The following is a 21,852-nucleotide window of genomic DNA, read 5'->3' as shown; positions in this document are numbered from 1 at the left end:
GATGGCGTCGTCGTTGACGTGAACTCCACCAGTTCGTTGCATTCAGTGGTGGAGATTAGACGACTAAAATTATGCCTGAATTAATTTGAGAACTCTCGATTGGAGTAATTCAATAAAATATATTTTTCAATGTCATTTACAATAAACGTACGTAAATGAAAGCGAAATGCAAGCAATGGTCAACTGTTCAATTCCCTGGCAGACTCGGAGGGAAGGGAAGTTTTTAAATGCTCAGGCACTAACAAAGCGACCCTTCTGCCTGGTTTTCCGCCACAGCGCAGATTTGAACCGACGTGTGTTGGCTAGTTTCGTTGCAAACAATTGTCAAAATTGTAGAGACACAGTTGAAATACTGTCGCTATATCGTTTCTGAGTATGCCAGTGCTCGTTGCTTACGCCATTAAACATCCGTGACATATACTAGCTGTGTGTAGCTGACTTATAAACAGCTATAATGTCCCATCCGGAGCAAACTTCCGAACTAAAACAGATCATTCACAACCATCTGCTCGAGGTGAGCAATCTATATAGTTTTCATTTTAGTGCTGTTTTTAAAAAATCAAACTGTGGTAATATGAATCTCTATCAGATGCATAGTGCACTCCCTTGTCGATTCGATTTGTTCAAGGAAATAAGCGTAAAATGCCTGTCATAACATAACTACCCCCAATTTTTAAACATCATGCATCTTATTTCATGGAGCACTATGTACCCAACCCTTTAATCAGGACAACGTGTGTATTTGTACTGAACTATTGTTGAGGAATTATCTCATGTTTGCTTGATGAACGTAATGTTTACAGTTGCACCCAGCAATACTAGTATCATATTCCTGGAGGAAGAAAGTCTCTGTTACAACAACAACAACAACAACAACAACAACAACAACAACAACGATCATAATAATAATTTTCTATCCCTTGTAAACGTCAGATGGATATCCATGGCAAGATCAGGGAGGTGTTGGCAGAGACACTTAAAGAAGACCGCAGTCCAGCGCATCGACCTCTGACCGAGTCCGATTTCCTTCACGCTCTGCAGCAGCGCGGCGTCATAGATGATGTGATGAAGAACATGAATATCAACCAGGTCAGCCAATATTTTACACAACTGTCTCGGAGCTGTTTTGATTTTGCAGAGTAATTTACCTTTAAGTCAAGATTTGAATAAAAAAAAAATGCTGGAAAAAAGAGTACATATAATGTATTATCCGTTTTCTTGTGTTTCCTAAGAATTCTCAATCTCTGTCCATCTGTCAGTGAACTCAGAACTACAGAAATAGTCAATCTTTTACTTATTTTCCAGGTCCCGATAATCTCCCAGTTAGTTAGAGACAATATGGTGCTGTTTCTGCAGCTCCTGTAGAGTAAGCATGTTTAATGTATAGAGAAGCATTAGTTTAGGAGAGAACAAAAATCAAGTGGTTTTGCAGAAGGTTGTGAACTAAACTAAACTCTTTACTGGATATCCACATGTTCTTTTTTGTTTTTTTTTGTGGTTGTTTTTCCCAAATAAATAATCATGCATTTATCATGCATTTATCATGCTGCTCCACTGTGAAGATTAGGAAAAGCATAATCTCTAGATGGAAATTAGGCCTTGGCTACAATCTGACATTCACAGAGAGGAAATTTCCAATAAAATAAAACACTGTGCTTTGTGTGGGAGCTGGATTCCTTCTGTTGATCATGTAACATCTGGCGGACATCTTTACAAATCAAACAAGTATTTTACATGTACCCTTGTACATGTTCATCAACATACATAGTCCTTTTTTCTAGATAAAACAAATTGATAAGTGACTTTCATTCCATCCTAATGAAATTAACTACATTTTTACAAAAATTTAGTGAATTTAGTTACATTTATTGGCATGTAACTGCTCTGCTTGAACAGGAAGTCTTCACAAAGACAAAACCTGCTGCGACCTTCGTTGACAAGAATATCACCCATCCTGAAAACAGTAAATTCCAAACACTCTCCAATAAATCAGTCATCTTGATTCAACTCAGTGTTCTCACTTGACTCCTTTTATTTTCTCAGCCAGCGTTGACCCCTCTAGACGGTGCCTTTATTTCCAAGTGCTTGGCGGCAAGGCATTTCTGGAGCACCTCCAGGACCCAGAACCTTTACCAGGTCAAGTGTGCTCTACATTTACACTCTACCTGCACTTTCGCAACCAAAGGTTTCACTCTAAGCCAGTGCCCTGTAGCTGTGAACCTGACCTGAAGGAGGGCTTCCTCCTAGAGATCCACAGAGATGGAATGGGTAAGTGCTTATTAGTTGATGATCCAGCATAGACAACCATTCTGATACTCTTTTTTTATAACATATGCGTGTTACTCATACAGGAAAACCCATTTTTCTTGTTCATGTTGTCACTGCAGGAGAGGGTAATAAAATGGCGGATGCGACCACCATGCTCTCTATATGTGACCCAGTTCAGTTGGTGCTCATCAGGACTGATACCTCTGGTGAGACATCGCTGGTCTCATCCTACTTCCTGGATTGGAGGACAGTCCTGAGTTCACCCAGTGGGAAGACCTGCTTTGCTGTGGAGCTGATGGGAGTTGGTAAGGGTGGAGTTTTTATCTGTGAGTGCAAGAGGGATTTTATTAGCTAATTTGTAAAACTGTAGGCAAATAGACAAATTGTGAGTTCAAGGTACAGTATGTACATTTCGTCAAGGTTTACTGGCTATTATACATTAAATGTGTTTGTGTACGTTTGCAATCGCTTGTATGGCTGGCTAGAGCAGGGTGCTCATCAGGCGATTGGAGAGAGGAAAGCCATCCCATAGCAGCGTGTGACCAGGCTGGTGAGGTGCACGAGCAGGAGTTGCCAGGCTGTTGTGGCTGTTTTTGGTTCTTCAACACTCTACTGAGGCTTCTCTCTGTTAAACTAATAAAATGTGCCAGTATGTCTTCTTTCTTCAGCCTTTAGTCGTTCCATTAACACCAAACAAGACTCAGTGGCAGAGTTGGCATTGGGATATCTGGCATTGGCAGTGGGGATGTGGCACATTTCTCATGCCAAGAAGCATTTTTTAGAACAGTGAATTTATCTACCAAACACAATTTTCAAATTTTAAGCAGTAACAAAAAAAAACAAAACAAATTGTTCTAATACAAATTTTGCATTTCTTCATGTGTGTCGTAATATTAGAGTCAAATTATGAGTCAACTCTTCCTGTGTGACAACAACAGCTTGCAATGACATTTTCGATTGTGCTCATGTCACTAGGAAGTGAGTGCAAAGTCCCAGCTGGTGTTTTGACTGTCAGTCTGGAGCTGTACCCTCCTCTCACAGAGACTCTCACCCCTGACATCATCAGCACACAGGTCAGCACACTAGAGGCTCTTCATGGCTCTCTTTGTTTATTCATCAGGAAAAAGGAACGGCTGTAAACTAAGAGTGACTCATTACTGCAGTTCCCCGCCAGGACTCTCTCAGAGTCGATACAGTGGCGGCATTTTTGAAGGAACATTAAAGTCTGTTCAATAATGTCGATGTTCTATCAGCAATCGCTGGAGAAGCAGAGGACGGCCGAGAAGGAGCGACTCTTCTTGGTTTATGCCAAGCAGTGGTGGAGGGAGTTCCTGGACATACGTCAGTCCAACCACTCCAAGATGGTGAAGATCTTCGCGCAGGTTTGTCACCAGAAAAATAAACTTTGTCTGTTTCTTTCTTTTTGAAGGAAATGTACTCCTCCATTTTCCAAACTGCTCTCTATTATTTCATTATCGTCCAGTAAACTGTGTGAGGATGAATCGGACGTTGCTCAGAACAGCTTGATTCTCTCACTGATACAAACATTTACCATCCTAGCGGCTCACTAAGAGGACGTGACGTATTTCCTAACCAGTTGCCGAGTCGCTTCATTCTGCAAAACCGAACCACCACCAAAGCGTGTCTCTCCCTGCAGGATGAGAACGGCGTCAACAGGCCGGTGTGCTCCTACGTGCGGGTCCTCCGCGGCAGTCGTCTGCTGGAGAACCCCAGACAAGCGGCCCGCTTCGTCAGCCTGCTAGCCCACGAGAAGGCCCCGGTGGTCGGGGGAGGGGGAGGCAAGCAGGAGCAGTGGTGCACGCTGATGTCTTTCCTGTGTAGAGGGAAGGTGAGCACGACTGGGCTGCAAAGAGCTTATTATAATGCACTGCAGAATTTCCCTTGAGGAAGTGTATTATCCTTAACAGCACTAATATGCAATGTTTTCTAAAAAATCTGTGTCAGCGCAGTAATGCAGAAAAAGCCGGAGGAATTTTCAAAGGGTCACTCACATCTATAGAAGCGCACAAATACAAAGAGATGAGAGGCAGTTTTGGCACTTAATAGTCTTCACCTTGATGCACAGTTTTGAGTTATTGCCCAGTTTTGACAAAACTGAAACTTGGCAGCATCTCGATCCAGTGTCAATTTAAATGGGAGCTTTTCAAAATGTATCTGCAAAATCTCTTCCTTGAAATTTCTGTCAAGTAGTAGCATTTGTTTCGCTCATGAGTTTGCAAAAGTGGGACAAAGATAATTTATCACAAATTATCTACCATTCATCGTTATCACAGAAACGGCCTCAGGCCATTCCTAAGCAGCTCCTTGGAATTAATTGAGATTCTGAGATTCATTGACTCGAGTGTTTCTCGTAAAAGAAGAAAAGAATGTCTGAGCCGTTTCAACGGAATCGTGATTTCAGCTAAAATAAACAGGCCGACTTTGTAATCTGACCTCATCCGTATTCGCGGTCGCTCCCTTTTCTTTCTGAGCAGGGCAGACAGTGCGAGGATTTGTGCCGAGTCGACCTGCCTGTGCATTTTAATCTCAGAGATAGATAGCAGACGGTGGGGGGGGATTTCCCAGACCACCGCACGATGAATGTTCCCCCTGCCTGTCCTCTGTGAGCAGCAGGCAAAGACAGACACAACACAACTCTCACAAAGTGGCCCCTGTCACATTTGATTTATGACTTTCATTTCAGGGAAAATTAATTTAGCCTCATCAGTCCCTGGCCAGTTCTGATGCTGCCATCCATGCTAGCGCTTCTGAGGTACATCTATCATTGTGACGCGGCCCGATGCACAAGCCAGAAAGCAGAAGCGGCGGCGGCAGCAGGTTCAAGTCGGGCCTCTTTACTGGAAAAGTTGTTAAAGAGAAACGAGAGTTGCTTACTGTCACGGACAATTTGATGATTATGGACCCTGCTTCCGCTGCAGCAGGCTCCTCCAGCTTGTGTGTGTAAGGCTTCTCAGAAAGGCTGGCTGTGTAGTGAGAACAGGATATCGTGCTTCTGTTTGATGACTTACCAAAAGCACTCGGGATGAAAGACAGTGGCAAATCTGATCGAGTCTCTCTAATATAGGATTAAGCTCGGGGGGGTGGGGGGGGGGTCACAGTAATAATGGTGAATCTGTCTAAAATAGCTCTCTCACCTTTAATGCTTTTTCACTCTTGCTTATTTTAAGCAGCTTTTTCTTCTTTTTTTTTTGCCAATATTGTTGAAGATTCCAGGAGGGGATGTCATTTGGTTTGAGCCAGCTGGCGGCCACACGCTGAAAAGCTCAGGGCTTAATGTGAACCGACAATGAGTGAAATTCTATCTGTAGTGCCAACATTTTCAAGGGAAAGCTGTATGGTTCTGTGAAAGAGATCTTTGTCAATGCCCTGAAATCTGAAAATAGTTCCTGTTTAGCAATGCAGATTGTTTCACATGATGACAGCTTTCTTTAATATAGACAGATATGGAAGAAACCTCAGATATGTACCTGCTGTTTTTTTTTAGTTTTTTTTTTACGATTTTCTCACATTTTGAGATCTTATATAAATTAGGGTGACCATATTTGGATGATCTAAAACCAAGACACTTGGTTGTGCAATGAGACACTCAAATCCTACTTGAAGTTCATTTAAAGAGATGCCTTAAAATTAAAAAAAAAAAAAAAAAAAATCTCTGTCAGGATGGAAAGTTGTAATATATTATCTATCTATAATAAAAGATGCAACTTCAGATAGACTTCTGATAGACCTCTCTTGTAATATCTCTTTGACAAGCTTCAGTGGTGCAATAATAACTTTAAAATCTCTGAAATTAAATAATAAGAGAAGAAGAAGTAATGTCTGTTCTGTATTAAAAAAAAATTGGACAAGTAGATAAATAAAGAAATATTGTACAATGTAATGATGTAAATAAAATATATTCTTTCATGAAAAACTATTAAAACCAGAACATGAGCCTCAGGCAGGACGTGGAAACAGTATGTCCTGTGGAAATAGGTCATCTGGTCACCCTAACATAAATGGAACCCAGCCTCTTTTCCTGAGGCTTTGCAGCAGTGTTGAAAAACTGTTCACTAAATCTTCAACCTGGACAACAACTGATGATCAATGATGCGAAGTTACTTTCATGTTGGTTTCCTGATCATTCAGGAACGTGACAGTGCACCCTCTCAAGATATCCGAAAACCATGCGTTTGACTCCTACAGGGGGACTGTGAGGACCACGCCACCCTGCTGTGCAGCCTCATGCTGGGGTTCGGCCTCGATGCCTATGTGTGTGTGGGCACCAAAGCCAAGGGGACGCCACACTGCTGGGTACTAACCCGCGGAACTGACGGGACCATCACCTTCTGGGAGAGTCTGACGGCACACAGGTTCATATTCCAACATGCAAACTCTACACACAGAAAGGCCCCAATAATCGGCGATCGAACCCGCAGCCCTCTCGCTGCGAGGCCACTGGCTTGACCCTTGCGCCGCCATGTCCTTCGTGACAACACACTTCTGAGAATTTCAGCTCTCAAAATGGAACTTAATCGTTTTGACGTCACAGAGATTCTGAGGTTTCGCCCGAGCGGCCGAAGCCAAAAGGCGTCGAGGAAGTCGTTTGAACTTTGCTGCGCTGTTTGTATTTGTCAGCGGAAAAAGCTCTGATTCCCTACGAAAGCATTTCCGGGCTCCAAGCCAGAGAACATTTGATTACACTCTAGTGGTTTATCCATTTCTTGGATTTTGTCCATCATTGTCTTGCCCACAACACACTGATCTTATAACGGAGATAGACGCGATTTTCGTGACAGAAACAGGGTCTTTGTGTGCAGCGTTCAGGTCCTGGATCATGTCCCCTTTTTTTGTCTCTTTTAGGAGCTTTTTTTTTTTAAATGTATTTTTAAAACCATTTTTTTTCTTGTTTTGTTCTCTCTTCTACACAAAAAAAAAATAGCTAATCCACCATTTTGACATAACAGTGCAATCAAATAAACACATTGTTAGTCATGTTAACGCATCAACGAGCTAAAACGTGTCTATGCTCAGGTACCTGCACCACGCTATAGACCCTGAAGCCCCGCCCCTGGCCCCCCAGCCCAAACCCACCTCACCATACAAGACTATTGGCTGCGTCTTCAATCACCACAACTTCCTGGCCAACTGCCAGCCGTCTGATGCTGTGGAGCTCTGCGTCTTTGACCTGCAGGTAAGAGGCTGGTGTCCATCACCTGGTGGATGGTGGCCAGTATCATCTCCTTGCAGCTTTTTTTTATCGCTCATCACTGAATTTCTCATGTAGCCCAATAAGGTAGTGGGCAAAAAGTTTTCGGACACCTCATGCGTTTGATGCATTTGTGACGTTCTGCATTGCGGCAAGAATCAGTCTTGAGTCTGCAGTTTATGTCCGTGCAGCCACCAACATTGGCCGCACATGCTGCAACGTGCACTGATCCGTTCATCTAACGCCTGGATGTTTCAGCAAGATGACGTCCTTTGTAGCACATTCAGAGAACAAGAATTTAGTTTTTTCAAGAATCATGTCTCTTTAACAATAAACAGGAACATCATTTCCATTTGTTTGTGCGCCATCTGATGCATCTGACGCTAATTTCTCTTACATGCGTGGGAGAGGGTGCTGATCACATGACACGCGGCCCGGAAAGTGTCTCCAGCCGCAACATTCAAACCTGTTTGACCTCAGCTCAAGATAAAGGGCCTTTCCAATTCATCAGCAGGCACAAGAGCCGCACTGTGGATGCAGCCTGTGCACAACACTGACTGTTATTAGTGTTATGGGTTATAATTGCCGGGTTAACCTCACATTACCTAGCATGAACAGCTTCTTTGAAAGGCGACAGGTACTGACATAAACCGTCTTGGTCAATGTAAAACAGCCGTGAAAATGACCCTGTTCCCATTTTTTTTTTGCTTGAAAATAATCCAAACCATGGCTTAAAAAAATAATAAAAAAATGCTGCTGTCCAATTCTGGGACATTGATCTTGTGAAATTATGCGGTTTTGAGCCCTGATGCTCCCAGTGTTTAAAAGAAAGCAACGAATTTCAGCACAGGGTCTCTTCATCAAGTGAGCACCTGGCAAGTTCACTCTCTCTCTTTTTAATCCGGCCCTGCCGAATTTGAAGAAATGATTTTAATACTAAGTGATAAAATAGCTGTATTTCATCCATTTTTTTCTTCTTCTGTGTTTTAACAGTCTTTTCAATAAAAATACCGTGGGGCTTCAAAGACACATCTTTTGTTGTAGCTTTGTTTTCGTTCATTTTCAATTGACATTAAAGCACGTTTTCTACCCATGATGTGTTTTTTTCCTCCTATGACCTCATAGGAGGAAAAAACCCCAAAACACTCCATCCGTCATGCTCCAACCCCCATCTGTCACATTTTACAACCCATTGTGGCCCACCAGTCAAAAAGTTTGCCCACCCCTGGGCTTAACGCTACAGTGAAAGACAATTCAACCCTTGGTACCATGACATGAGTTGTTGGTTTTAATCAGTTATTGAGCAGCGTTTCACTGTAGACTTGACACTGAACATGAAGTTTTCTCTTCATTTAGGTTATTTCTAAATACCTGCAGTGTGAAAAAGAAATCTGATTTTTGTTGCACATTAATCGTTCAAAGATGATTTGATCAAACAAGCAGTGTCGACATTATGTTGGATTTTGGGTTTGAAGTGTGGCAGAAGTGTTGCAGCAGGCAGCGGCGTGCTGGTGACTTGAAGTCTTACCAGTTTTCTAGCACGGGGAAAGCGAGCAGTAGAACCGAACTTCCAGCAGTTTCAGTCATCGAGCAACCTCCGTCCAGTCACGCTGCCATTAAACACAATCCAGTGTGAAAATTTGAAAAGCCGTCTAAGCATTTTTTTTTTTTTTTTTAACCTCTTGCTTCTTTTTTTGTTTTCTTCGCAGAACCCGTCTCGGTGGAAAGCGATGAGTGAGGAGGCTCTGAGGTCTGTGTGTGCCCCCGGGTCCACGACGTCTCTGCCTCCGCTGCCTCCACTCTGTGCCTCGTCTCTGGATCCTGCAGCCGCCAGCAACCAGCTGGAGCTGGAGCTGCGCTTCCTGGTCTCCGAACACAGGAGGGTAAATCACAACACTAAACATTGACCCTTTTTCTTTTTTTTTTTTTTTTGCACGTTGTGTTCTGATGAAAAACCTGACTGACTAACAGTGGCTGGATCCCACCACTTCAGTGTGTTGGACATGCAGTGAAAAAACTGGGACATCTAGTGGTGAAATGATGCCACGCATAGACCCTGCACACTTGAGACTGGGCTCATTCATGAAATGAATTGTTGATGCATAATTCAAAAGTGAAATGCACGTCCTCAATGCTGTACTATGGAAGTATCAGCATTCAGGAAACTAAAACCCCCTTGTTGATGGAGACGCTTAATGAACAGTCAGCAATGTGATGTTTTGCCTGTCAGCAACAGCAAGTGTGACATTTAAATGAGATCCTCTTTTTCAAATAGTAATGTGACTATCATGACTTAAAACAGTTTTTTTTTTTTTTTTTTAAATATAACTAGTTACAATTGTGAAACTGATGTTTACTCATGTAAGAAACTGCAGTGTTGTAGTTTGTGTCAGTCCAATGCATCATAAATAAGGCCTGTGCCTGTGATAATATGAGGACTAATATGATGTGAATTTCCCACATGTATTAAATTTGCTGTTAAACATTGTTTTTTTTTTAAGCTTTTGTTGAAATGAAATGCTTATATTTGTTTTGTGTGGTTGGATGTTCTAATATTTTCCCCCTCTGACTGCCATCATTTTCAGTCCGACTGCTACTGAACGTAGTTGCTCTCTCCTGCAGGACCTGGAGCTGGCCACTGTGTGGGACGACCACCTCTGCTACCTGCTGTCCTCTGCGCTGTCAGCCTATGAGCTGGAGCGTTGCACTGGCACCTCCTGCGGCAACGAGGAGTTCCAGGACGCCGTGAGGAGAGCCGTGCCAGATGGACACACCTTCAAAGGCTTCCCCATACACTTCCTGCATCGAAACGCTCGCAGAGCCTTCGCCACCTGCCTGAGGTGAGGAGATTGGGGGGGTGGGGGCGTCACCGAGGCACGTCTCTGAGCTGCGGCGTCGCCTCATTATTCCGTTGTCACTGGATGAACCCAGATGGATGTATGGGCCTTGGGTTGTGCAGTTTGTCAAGTGAATGAGAAGACTAATGGCACATCTCCTTATCAGCCGTGCCTTTCTATTGCGCCACTATATCTACCGACAGACACGTGATGCATCACGAAAATGATCTTAACCAGTCCAGTCTGGAAACTTCCCCCGTTTTTGAATGGAAATGGTACATCTTTACATCATACTTTCAGCCAGGCAGTCAGCAACTCGGCTGTATTGTCTGAATATAGTTCACGACTGCTTAAAAAAAATGGTGCGTTTACCGTAAATCTCAGCGTTATGACTGTAAAACACTTCCAGTATGTGGCTTTTTGTTTGGTTTCATTTTAATCAAATTTTTTTTAAATAAATATTTTGACCACTAGAGGGCTTTCTCCATCTTCAGTGCATTTTTCAGTGCATTACTATGACAAAATAAAAGACCATCATATTCAAAAATTCATCATAAAAAATGTGACCATATTTTAGCAGTTTTATGCTATTGATTTTGTCACTCAACCTGTCCATCATGTGTTTGACTCTGGTCTCAGTCAGCAACCGTGGACCCGGTTATTATGGTGATACCGTGCATTAACTTCTCAATACTTCCTGTTCTCTGTTTTCTCCATTTCTCTTTTTTTTTTTGACACAGGTCTCCATTTTGTAAGGACATTGTTAGTTGCCGTGGCGACTACGTGAGGCTTGCGGTTCGGGTTCGGGTGTTCACCTATCCTGAAAACACGTGCGCAGTGTGGCTCATGTTTGCATGTAAATATCGCTCTGTTCTCTGATCAGAGGACACGTTAACACTACACATCAGGCAATGTTGCACATCTTCAGGTGAACGTCATAGCTCCGCTTGTTGTGCGTTTGTGACGCTTCTTGCAACACGGCCTGTTTACTTACTCTGGCTGACCGACTCATGGTTCCTGGATTGCGAGAGCTGGCTGTGTTTTTTTAAATGTAATAATAGCCCGTTTGAGCAGAACAAGTGCAATCGTATTCCATTAAACTTGAGATGCGGCAGACAAATCTGCTGCCAATATCTGTAAAACTCATTCACATCACCCCAAAGATGTCCAGACAGCCAGATAACAGGATCATTACTTTGTGTTTTAGTGTCCCTTTAAGTTTTATTTAATCAAATGTGCAGAATGTGCTTGTTCTGGTCTGTAGTGTGCTGGTCAGTTGTTTATATATGTATTCCTGTAGTGTCATTGTCCTCTGTCCTCATTTGTACAGAACTATTTACGCTCACTTTATTTGTATCTATTTTCTTAATAAATACATTTATAATAATATTTATATATAGTTTCACAACACAAATCACTTACAACTTTACATCATACTTTAAGCCAGACAGTCAACTCAGCTGTATGGACTGAATATATTTCACGACAACTTAAAAAAAAAGGACATGTTTACCCTAAATGTAAGAGTTATTACTTGTAAAACAGTTCCAGTTTGCGGCTTATTGTTTGGTTTCATTTTAATATAATTTTTTTAAATAAATATTTTGACCACTAGAGGGCTTTACTATGACAAAATAAAAGATCATCACCATCAAAAAATATGACCAAATTTTATGCTACATGAGTTCACCACACAAATCATCATCAGCACTTGCTACAGTGTAATGATTTGTTATCCAGATTGTATAGGTGATTTATTTTCTCTTTAGTATGAGTAACGCCAGTTCGAGTTAACTGTAAAGACTGAAGTTATGATAATCCAAATCAGCCAGAAACCTATAAAATTGTTCCAACCCGAACAGCGGTTAATGGTTTGTTCTTGTAATACACCCGCCGAACACTAGATGGCGCTTTTAGACAAGCAGAGACGTTCACCTCCCTGTACGACTCAAGAAGCTGTTTTTTTGGTTAATTTACGGACACCCCCACTCAAACGGTATCAGGGCATTTGTGCTCATTTAAATGCGTGTTAACGGAGACAGTTGTTACTAAAGATACTAAAGATATGTGAGAAAATGTTTTAACACAGTTGGTTATGTTTTTTTTTTTAATTCTTTTTTTAATTTTTAATTTTATTTCGAACATGCAAATTTGATAAGGCTTCCTAGCTGCTATTAAACAATTCTTTAACATAAAATAATGTAGAACAAACATTTAAGCAGCCGAAATGAATAAAACAGAAAGGAAAACAAGTGACCAATTATTAGCAAGAGGAAACATAGCAAGTTCAACCAATTCAAGGCCTCTGACTGTGTTTTCTTCCTAAGTGAAGAGTGACTGACTGTGGCCCAGTGACAGCTGCCTTGGCTGCGAGAGTCCCTGTGCACGCCCTGGTTTAGCTTTCAAAACCTTTGCTCCGATTAAAGTGTTGACTGTTCGCACAGTCAGAAGTTCAGTTTGAGTCGAAGTCTTTGTGCTCCAACGCCCCCCACAGCCCTCTTACATGCTCTGTGTTGCGTGGAGTTCGAGGGGAAGGGGAAGCGTTGACGCATCGGCCCAAACTTTGACAAGGAGCCTGTGAGGGCGGCCGACTAATTAGATTTTTTTTTTCCCCCTTCCCCTGAGCTGATTTGCAATTCTGTGTTTGCCCCAGAGTTGTCGAACATGGAGATCAGGAGAGAGGCTGAACTGAGAGCTAATGAATGATCCCCCCCCCCCCCCCCAACTCCCCACCTCCCCACCTCCCCACATCCTCCCTGAATGTCACCCAACACACGGAAGGGAGACGCACCTCAGCTCGCCTCACCGCTGGATGCTTCCTGTGGATGCTGCAGCAGCACAGGAAGCGTTTGATGCGGTGGAACCCAGGTATGTATTCAGCCCGTATTAAACAGCGACGCGCCGGTGTAATTGACTAATAGGCCCTGGGGGACACGAGCTGCGGCACCAAACAGGAAAGAGAGGAGAAGGGGATGCTGGCAAAGGCTGGCTGTGGGAATACCGAGTGCTTCCAAAGCGTAGCTCGCGACCTCGCTCCTCAACAACGCCGGTGACGACACGCAGCACTTACGTCTGGCTGAGATCTCCTGGTTGCACTTTTGCAATCAAAGCTGTCGCTTGTGTGTCACTGTCACCTTCACTCTGTGTGCGCAAAGCTCAAGGGCAAAGACTCGGAAGACACTCGGATCGCTCCCCCACTCCCACTCCCCCTCCTTTTTGCAGTTTGTGTCTGGTAATTAGAGAGGACAATAACCTGGATGCAGATGGAGGGGTTGGGAATGGGGTTGGTCGGGGTGGAGGGGGGGGGGGGTGAACTTGCACTTGGAGGTGACATCCCAGCTCAAGTCTCGCAGAGCCGCTTCACTTTTCACACGTATAATCATCCTTCTGCTCCGAGGCGGCGCAAGCTGCTAATGAGTAAATTCCATCTGTGGGCAATCCACCTGCAGTTCACGACAACTGTCGATAACTGCATCATCAGCTGATCTAATGGTGTTGATTGGGAGGAGTATATTGCGTCTCGCAGCTGTCTCTGGCACATTACTGTGGCATCTTTGTTTATTATGGCTGGCAGGCAAATTTTTCAATTTCTAATTCAGACGAACGGTAAACGCTCCTAATAATTACAGGATGTAATTGAAGTAATTTTCAGTCCTTTTTTAACTGTACTTGAGAGAACAATTTCATTTAATGGTGTTCCCCAGTTGTCATTTTTAATTATTTGCTCATAACAACATACAAAGTGTCTGTTCAGTGGCTTAGAAAGAGTCACACTATAACGTAAGCATCTGTTTGTATTGCTGAGACTCGTACTTTTCTCTATTGTTTGTTTTATATTTGTAATTCAACACAACACATTTTCTATGTACTTACAACCTTTATCTGATGCTATATGTTCTGCCACTGTGTGATGCTGTGCAATGCACAATGCCAAACACATCTTTTTTTTTTCTTTTTTTTTTAAATAAAAGAATATCACACAGGGACTATTTACTGAAATAGTTATTAAATAGTTTCATGAAATAGTTTTAGTCACATTTTGGGAAAAAAAAAAAAAAAAAAAAAGGATTTCAGGTTTAAGCTGTGATTTAGTTGGTGAATTATTCTGCTTAGAATTACCCTTTATGGATGCAGATGTTGACATTAGCAATTTACCTTCATGAGTCTTTGTCATTGCATTACATTAAATTGTTCTCAGGAAACCTTAGAAGAAAAAACCCATTTTAATTTCTGTTTTGATTTTTATTTATTCATTCATTTCAGTCTGGGTGCATTTTACACAGGGACACCCCTTTGAACATCAGTGTAAAATAATTTATTTTCAAATGAACAAAGTTCACATTTTAGAAAAATATTTATTTTCCGTCTCCAGCCGCGGCGGCGGCGCGGAGCGCGTCACCGAGGCCCATCTCCGAGCTGCGGCGTCGCCTCATTATTCCGTTGTCACTGGATGAACCCAGATGGATGTATGGGCCTTGGGTTGTGCAGAGTTTGTCAAGTAAATGAGAAGACTAATGGCACATCTCCTTATCAGCCGTGCCTTTCTATTGCGCCACTATATCTGCCGACAGACACGTGATGCATCAACTAATTACCCCGTTTTAGCCATTAAAGAGGAAGTGTTTGGACATTAAGCTCTGCAGTGATTTTCACTGCGCTGTGTGTGTGTGTGTGTGTGTGTGTGTGTATGTGTGTGTGTGTGGGTGTGTGTGTGGGTGCACCCGTGCATTACTATTCCTCATCTTTTGTCAATGCATTTGTGTGTCATGATGGATTTAATTGATACAGGGCGAACATAATTCTTGTTTCCTACCTCCAGACAGACGACTGACCCATCATGTCTTTTAAAAAGACAATTTGAAATGTAAATTTCCGAGACACCCACACAGAGGGCTCGCACGCCCATTACGGGAAGCTAATTGTTAAGTAGTCATTAGGGCCTACCTAAAACCCCATTTCTGTTGAATTATGATATATCTTGCAACATCGGCCCGCCACCCATTACCTGGTCTCGCCGTCGCTCTCTCGTCTGTTTTTCGAAAAGGTTTGAATTCCTGCAGGGGTTAAAAGAAGAAGCGACGTCGAGGCGAGGGGAAGGCGCTGGGCACTGAGGAGAAATGTGTTGCATGGCCCGGAGCCTAACGGGTAATAAAGTCATTAATTCAGCTGATTAAGTTGGCCTTTGGGTTAAAGAAAAAAAAAAATCATATCCGTCTCCCTTTGAGATGTGACTGGGGAAGCACAGAAGAGGGAGAAGCCAGCTAATTAGTGCTGGAAAACAGGAGGGGTGCCTGAGAGGGAGATGGAAAGAGAAAGAAACTGTTTGCTGCTGCGTTTGTGTATGTGTGTGTGTGTGTGGCGGGAGGGTGCAGGGCGTGTGGAAAGGTGTTTCGACTGAACTACTAATGAGGCATGTTTGGGGTGAGGGAGTGACAAGCTCATCAAAACACCTGCTTGCCAGCCGAGCCGTTTCCCTCTCAAAGAGTTTGCCCGGCTACCTTTGAGCCCGACGGTGCCACTTAATGATGCGAATCAAGAGAGGATGGGGCGGAGGGGGGGTGGAGAGGAGGTGAAATGTCAGTTTGGCTGCAGTTTAATGAGCTTGTTGTTCCATGCGAGGGAGGAAACCCCTCGGAAAAGAGCAACGGGACCCTCCCCGCCTCACTGAAGGGTGATGTCATCTCGTCATCTTTTCAGCAATGGTCCAAACTGAAGATGTTTTTAAACATCATGGCAAACTTTGTCCTAGATATTTGGTTTTCGTGTGTGACACACACTTGGAGGGGCAAGATAATTATTTCAAAAGGTTTTTTCTTTTTTCACCACATTTTTCAGACATTTCTTTGCAACTTTGCACCAAAACCTTCCTTTCGGGTGAGTTGTTGCCCTAAGGTAGGATGGTAGATCTAATTATAATCAGTAGATTTCTGGATTATTGCCCACTACTGTCTTGCATTGCTACCACTACTGCTACTCAAACACCTCTCTGTACTCATGCACACACTGCAATCATCAAAATCAGTGTAAATCATTTAATCATATAAATTTCATCCATAGATTTTTTTTTAACCTGTTTTATTCTGCACATACCTGTAACAATATATATTATTCATATCAGATAATATCACACTGCATGATGTGTATGTAATGCGTGTATAAGTGTGTGTAAATACAATTATATATGTACATCATATAATGTGGATGTAAAGTATATTTTGTATTTAATGAACTTCTAAGCACTTCTGGTTGTGTGCCGCAGAAAAAGTTCAAATTCTATCCAGATTTTAAAATCACAACTGAACCTGCACACCTGCATCTTCCCGGCTCATTGAACCAACAGACGTCATCATATTTTTACCTCTAGGCCAGAGAGGCACCTCTGAGAAAACACTCCCACCCCCTCCTCTGGCCACTGACCCCTTGCGTCACCTCAAATCCAACTCTGGATTGTGTCCTATTGTGAGCGGCGAGCAGCAGCGGGGACACGGAGCTGCGGCGCGAGACGCCGCCGCAGCCGCAAGTCGAGCCTTTAATACTGAGCGGGATTATAGCGCATGCGAGCAGCACGGAAGAAAGGGATTCTTAATGGTACAAATGACGGCGCCGCAGAAGGTGGGATTACAGCACGTCTTTTATCCCGGCATGACTCATTTAGCAATTACCACCGATTATGTGCTTTGAGTCGCTTCTTTGGATCCTTATGCAATATGGAATTCAAAAGCAGAGGGGTGGGGAGGTGTGTATGAGGGTACGGCAAAGATGTTTCTACTAATGCTGTAACAGAAACTCAGATGCTCTGATGGGCCATTTGGCCGGGTTGGCTTGATGGTCATGTGAGCTCTGACCTTTCAGTGAAACTCTAGTTTCCTCATTTGGGTTTTCTTGAACGTTGCCTCACCTCATCAGGCTGTCGCCTCGTTCAACTGGGGTCATGACCTCACCAGTCACAGCTTTCCATTGGGTTGGTGCGGCCCTACCATGCCTGCTGCTCCTAGCTTATCAGTGCAACTTCCTACACCTGTGTTCACTCTCTGGGCCTTTGCCAAGTTTTCCTTAGCGTGATCTAACACTGGCTCACTAGTTTGTCTCACCTAGGTTGTGGAAACCAATTCTCCATTAGTAAAACCTGGAGCTCGGTGACTGTGCTGCGCGGACATCATGTTTCAGCAAAATATCAGACCAACCTCTTCTTGTAAATCCAGGATTTTTATCTTCATCATCAAACTCTACCCAGGAGGAAAGAAAAAAATAAAGGAAAACATTATTGCACGCATTCCCTCAATTGTTATTGGTTGATGGTGATAATGCTCTAATGGGAGTTTTCAGACATGGTAGTCCGAGTTTTGGTTTGCTGATAGATAGTTTAGTTGCAAGATATGATTCTGCAAAAAACAAAACAAAACCAAAAAACACCACCATGACATCTACTAAAAACTGGCATTTCAGTAAAGTTCAAACCCATCCATCATCTGCATACGTCTTGATAACCAGGAAGGGTGTAAGGCTCAACCATCAAGCTAAGGACAATCAATGTGCTGCTTCAATTTACTTTGAAAAAAAGAAAATCATTCCATCTCACTGAGATTTCTAATGAAACATTATAAAGCGCTCCACCCAAACACTCACTTTTTAAAATTCAAAAACAAAACACGGCTCCCAGTGCTCTGTTGGTCCAACCGCATTGCAAATTGTAAATCTACCCAGCTATGTTTTCCTTTTCTATCTTTGCACAGTTTCCATGGGATCAATAAAGTACATGTATTCCATTTAGTAACTGTGGAAGCCTTCCCAAACATGTTGGATCAAGGTTTACATACTGTAGTTGAAAATGTGTGCAAAGTGGGAGGACATGCAAGCAGAAAAGGTTGTGCGAAATGGAAGGGTGGACAACACAGCCTTGAGGGGTTCTGTTTGTTGCCAATCCGCCAAAGATAGAATGAGAACCAATCTCTTGTCAGGAATAAACTAATGAAGATGGACAATGTTTGTGAACATGGACATGGAAAGTACAATCATAGACCTTCAGAGCACTCAGATCATTTGGAACGGAGAGATCCGGCTCGACAAGGACGATGCAAACTGGTGCACGGTCACAGTTGTTTTTACGACAGAGGACAAAGTACAATCTGGAAGGTGCCGAAACCATCGAGTTAAAGCTAGTGTCGTTTTAATTTTGAAAAATATATTGATGAAAAAAACTACATGCAGTCACAGTTGGTGATAAGGATATTGTCCCAAGTACTTATATTTTGCAGTGAATGTTGTCATTGATCAGCAAATTACATTCTGGCAAAATGAGATTCTCCAAATTTCAAATATTTCTGGTAGAATTTTTTTGGTACAAAAACACAGAACTAACACATAATATAACACATAATAAGAAAAGTGACTGTACATAGAAATAGCTTGCTCACTTAAAACTCTCCGTACAACTCAACGTCTTTCTACAGCTATAATCCCACTGTCACTTCCCTGACTGGGGCCGTCACAATATGCTGATTTGAAAGACTTTTGCTCTTTACCAGTTTGCTTTCTTTGTCTTAAATGGTTATCGGTCAAACTTCTTGAAGAAGGTGACCCCGGGGAAAGTGCTGTTTAGTGACATGGTTTTGCTAAACGGCCTGTGTTTGCTGAGGATTAGGTTTTTTGGAGCCACCTCTCTCCCATTTGGAGCTGCCAATATGCAAAGTTGCAGAGTTCAGCTTGAAGGTCCTCCAGCATGAGGAACATAAACGCTTCCAGGGGTTAGCATCCTGTCTACTGCTGGGGGTCCTCCTGCTCCCATGGCAAACAGAGACGCTCCTTTGTCAGTGTCTACAAAGGGTGGAGAAGGAGAGTGGGAAGAGAGACAGAGGGACTCTACTGGCCCTCTTTTAACACTAATTCAGAGGACTCGCTCTCTTTCTCTCTCTCCCTCTCTCTCTCTTTCTCGGAGTCCATTAGAAGAGCGGAGTGTCTTCTTCAGTCGCAGAGAGCGAAAAACAAATGTGCTCTGTAGCGGTTGCCAAATAACCTTGGCTGCTGCTATTGAAATGGTGGTCGATAAAAGAGAGGGGGAATTCGGCGTGGAGAGAAGCAGATAGCAGTTAGCTGGAGAAGTAACTAATGGGGAGGAAAAGCAGAGGCTCTGGGGAAATGAGACATAGAAGAAAATGTATAAAAAATATATACGATAACGGGAAGGATTAAAACAAAAGGCCCGAAATAAACCACCAGTTTCAGTCTGGCCCATGAATTTTAAACTGCTACCCTTATAGCAATATCGTTGTGAGCATATTTGTCTTTTAGATTGGCAAAATTCAATGTCTTAAGTTTTACAGTTAATATATATATGTTTTTGGCAATGAACCAGTTCAAAAACTTAGTCCTTCTTGTCCTTAAAAAGCTTAGGGGAGAAAATTTGTTGACAAGCCCTTGAAAAAAAATAAATCATTGTAATCATTGCAGATTTCAGTTTTCATGGTCGACTTGATTTTAGTTTATTTTAACTTGTAGCCAAATTGGCTTTTTTCTTGGAAGCTCACCTGGATTGTATACACTGCTGACAGAACAAACTACAACTTTTGTACTTTACTTGATTGTGACTCAATGTAATCCTTAATCTATATAACCCAGACTCATACGTACATGGTTAGCACTCAATTTTTCTTTTGACGAAATTCAATTGTTCTTGGTTGACTTGCCTGATGCCTGTATTTTTATTGCCCAACGTTGACTTTGTACTGGCATACGCTAAACATTTTTCCAAATGATTAAGTTGTTTTGACCCACTCACCAGTTCATTGCAGGGCCACATAGAGACATGCAAACCATTGCGCTCGCACTCACGCTAACAGTCAATTTAAGGGTTCCCAATTAGCCTAGCGTGCATGTCTTTGAACTGCGGGTGGAGAGAATCCGGGCAGACACAGGTACGACGTGCCAACGCCACACAGATAGGCCCCTGACCTGGGAACTGAGCCGGCAACCTTCGTTGTGATTAGGTGAAAGATCATATTTTCAGTTTTTTTTTTGTCAGTAACAGATCTGCTGTAGCTGATGTTGGCTGCAGTGACCCATCAAAAGCAGCCAATTCAAGTTTGGCCCCAGCCTTCCTTTCAAATGGGAACAATAGTAATTATACCTGAACAAAGCAGTAGTTAATCAGAGCTGTTCGCTTGCTATCTAACTCAGTCTTTTAAAATAATATTGGCATTAAACATAAAGCCTCATTAATAATAAATGCCCTGGATTCGACTTTAAGGGCTTTACGGAAATGTTAAATAAAGAGAATCCGCTTTTAAATCAGCGCACTCAGCAGAACGCCGCTCAGCCCTCGGAAGGATCGCAAACGAAACAAAAGGATTGTGCGTAAAGTGTCAATGGAGAGAGATTGCAGGTGAAGGTGCTGATGTCAGTCCAAATGCAGCACCAGTGCAGTTTGCTAAGACGAAAAAAAGAGAGAAATGCAGAATGAATAGGGATATATTCTGAAGCTGGCAAATCAAGAAAAAAAAAGAAGCGCCAACAAGCGCTGACGTCACAGATGACAGGTTAGTTCACACCTAAAGTGGAAGGATTAGCTACAGGGAGAAAGGGGGACAGATGGGGAGTCAGGATAAATAGATGGGAAGGAAAAGAGCAATCAGGTTATAAGGAAGGGAGAAAAAAAAATGGCCGAGATTGTTAGGGAAAGTGGAATTTTAAAGCTTGTAACGTGCGCCGTCCTTGGGCCGGCCTCCCTCCCTGCCTGCCTGCCTGCCTGCCTGCCTGCCTGCCTGCCTGCCTGCCCTGCCCCTGGCAGCCTCCGAGAAATGGGAAAACCTTAATGGATGAAAGCGTTCAAATGAACCTGTTACCGCCGGCTTGTTTATATCCCCGTGCGCTCTGCCCGCCCGAGTTTACCGCGGCAACAAGGGATTTGCATTTTCCAGACGAGCTCTAATGCCATTTCAAAGGAAGAATTAATTAACAGCGAGCTCCAGTGTTTTTACACCAATTTCACACACCTTCAGTGACAGTAATTGGTTCGGGGTCGATCGAGGAATGTTCAAAGTACAATTTCTTGCTGAATAATTAAAAAGGAGAGATCTATTTTGAGTTTTGAGGACACAAATGTTTGTTTGTTTGTTTTTGTTTTTTTTTTACCCCAGAATGTTTTTATTTTTTAGGTTTTATAAGGTTGTGCCCCCAAGAAAAGGTCCCTTCACAGAAGATACAGGTATTTCAATATTTTCTCATTTTCTTTCTCCTCTTTTTTTTTTATTAAGGTATTAATAACGACTGACAGTATAAGAGTGCATGACATTTCATCTAAAATAAAAGAGAAATGCGGCCAGATACCCATCTCTGAGAGTTACAGAATTTGAAAATACATTGTTGTATATTCCACAGTAATAAACCAGTAATGAGTCTTTGTGGTGTCCTGACCAAATTTTCTGATAGATTAAATGAATTTGAATGGAACAGTTTTGCTTTATTGTCACTATGGATTTAAAATAATTGTGTCCAATTTTGTCAATTCAAATATAAAAAGAAAACCAGTGAAACACTGCAACT

At 42.5% G+C, this 21,852-nt stretch overlaps 1 protein-coding gene across 1 annotated transcript; it reads left to right on the top strand.

Annotated features, from left to right (window-relative positions):
- The first annotated feature begins 276 nt into the window (after nt 1-276).
- On the top strand, nt 277-11,612 carry cep76 (centrosomal protein 76). Its single transcript, XM_076040690.1, has 13 exons — nt 277-514; nt 934-1,089; nt 1,897-1,963; nt 2,044-2,268; nt 2,388-2,573; nt 3,244-3,341; nt 3,522-3,650; nt 3,926-4,117; nt 6,475-6,641; nt 7,303-7,462; nt 9,187-9,360; nt 10,100-10,317; nt 11,055-11,612. Exons 1-13 carry the CDS (start codon nt 455-457, stop codon nt 11,191-11,193), a joined length of 1,971 nt encoding a protein of 656 aa, XP_075896805.1. The 5' UTR covers nt 277-454; the 3' UTR covers nt 11,194-11,612.
- The last annotated feature ends 10,240 nt before the right edge of the window (nt 11,613-21,852 follow it).

This window comes from Nelusetta ayraudi, unplaced genomic scaffold (genome assembly GCF_046127955.1).
Source record: "Nelusetta ayraudi isolate G7.1 ecotype Tasmania unplaced genomic scaffold, CSIRO-AGI_Nayr_v1 ptg000063l, whole genome shotgun sequence".
Classification (NCBI taxonomy): Eukaryota; Metazoa; Chordata; class Actinopteri; order Tetraodontiformes; family Monacanthidae; genus Nelusetta; species Nelusetta ayraudi.
The sequence above is the reverse complement of the archived record's forward strand: the minus strand, read 5'-3'. Positions and strand labels throughout refer to the sequence as shown.

Bases quoted from the DNA above. Each gene is read 5' to 3' on its own strand.
- cep76 (XM_076040690.1), top strand. From the start codon at position 455: ATGTCCCATCCGGAGCAAACTTCCGAACTAAAACAGATCATTCACAAC. The intron at 1,090-1,896 runs GTCAGCCAATAT...CTGCTTGAACAG, and splicing joins AGAACATGAATATCAACCAG to GAAGTCTTCACAAAGACAAA. The intron at 3,651-3,925 runs GTTTGTCACCAG...CTCTCCCTGCAG, and splicing joins TGGTGAAGATCTTCGCGCAG to GATGAGAACGGCGTCAACAG.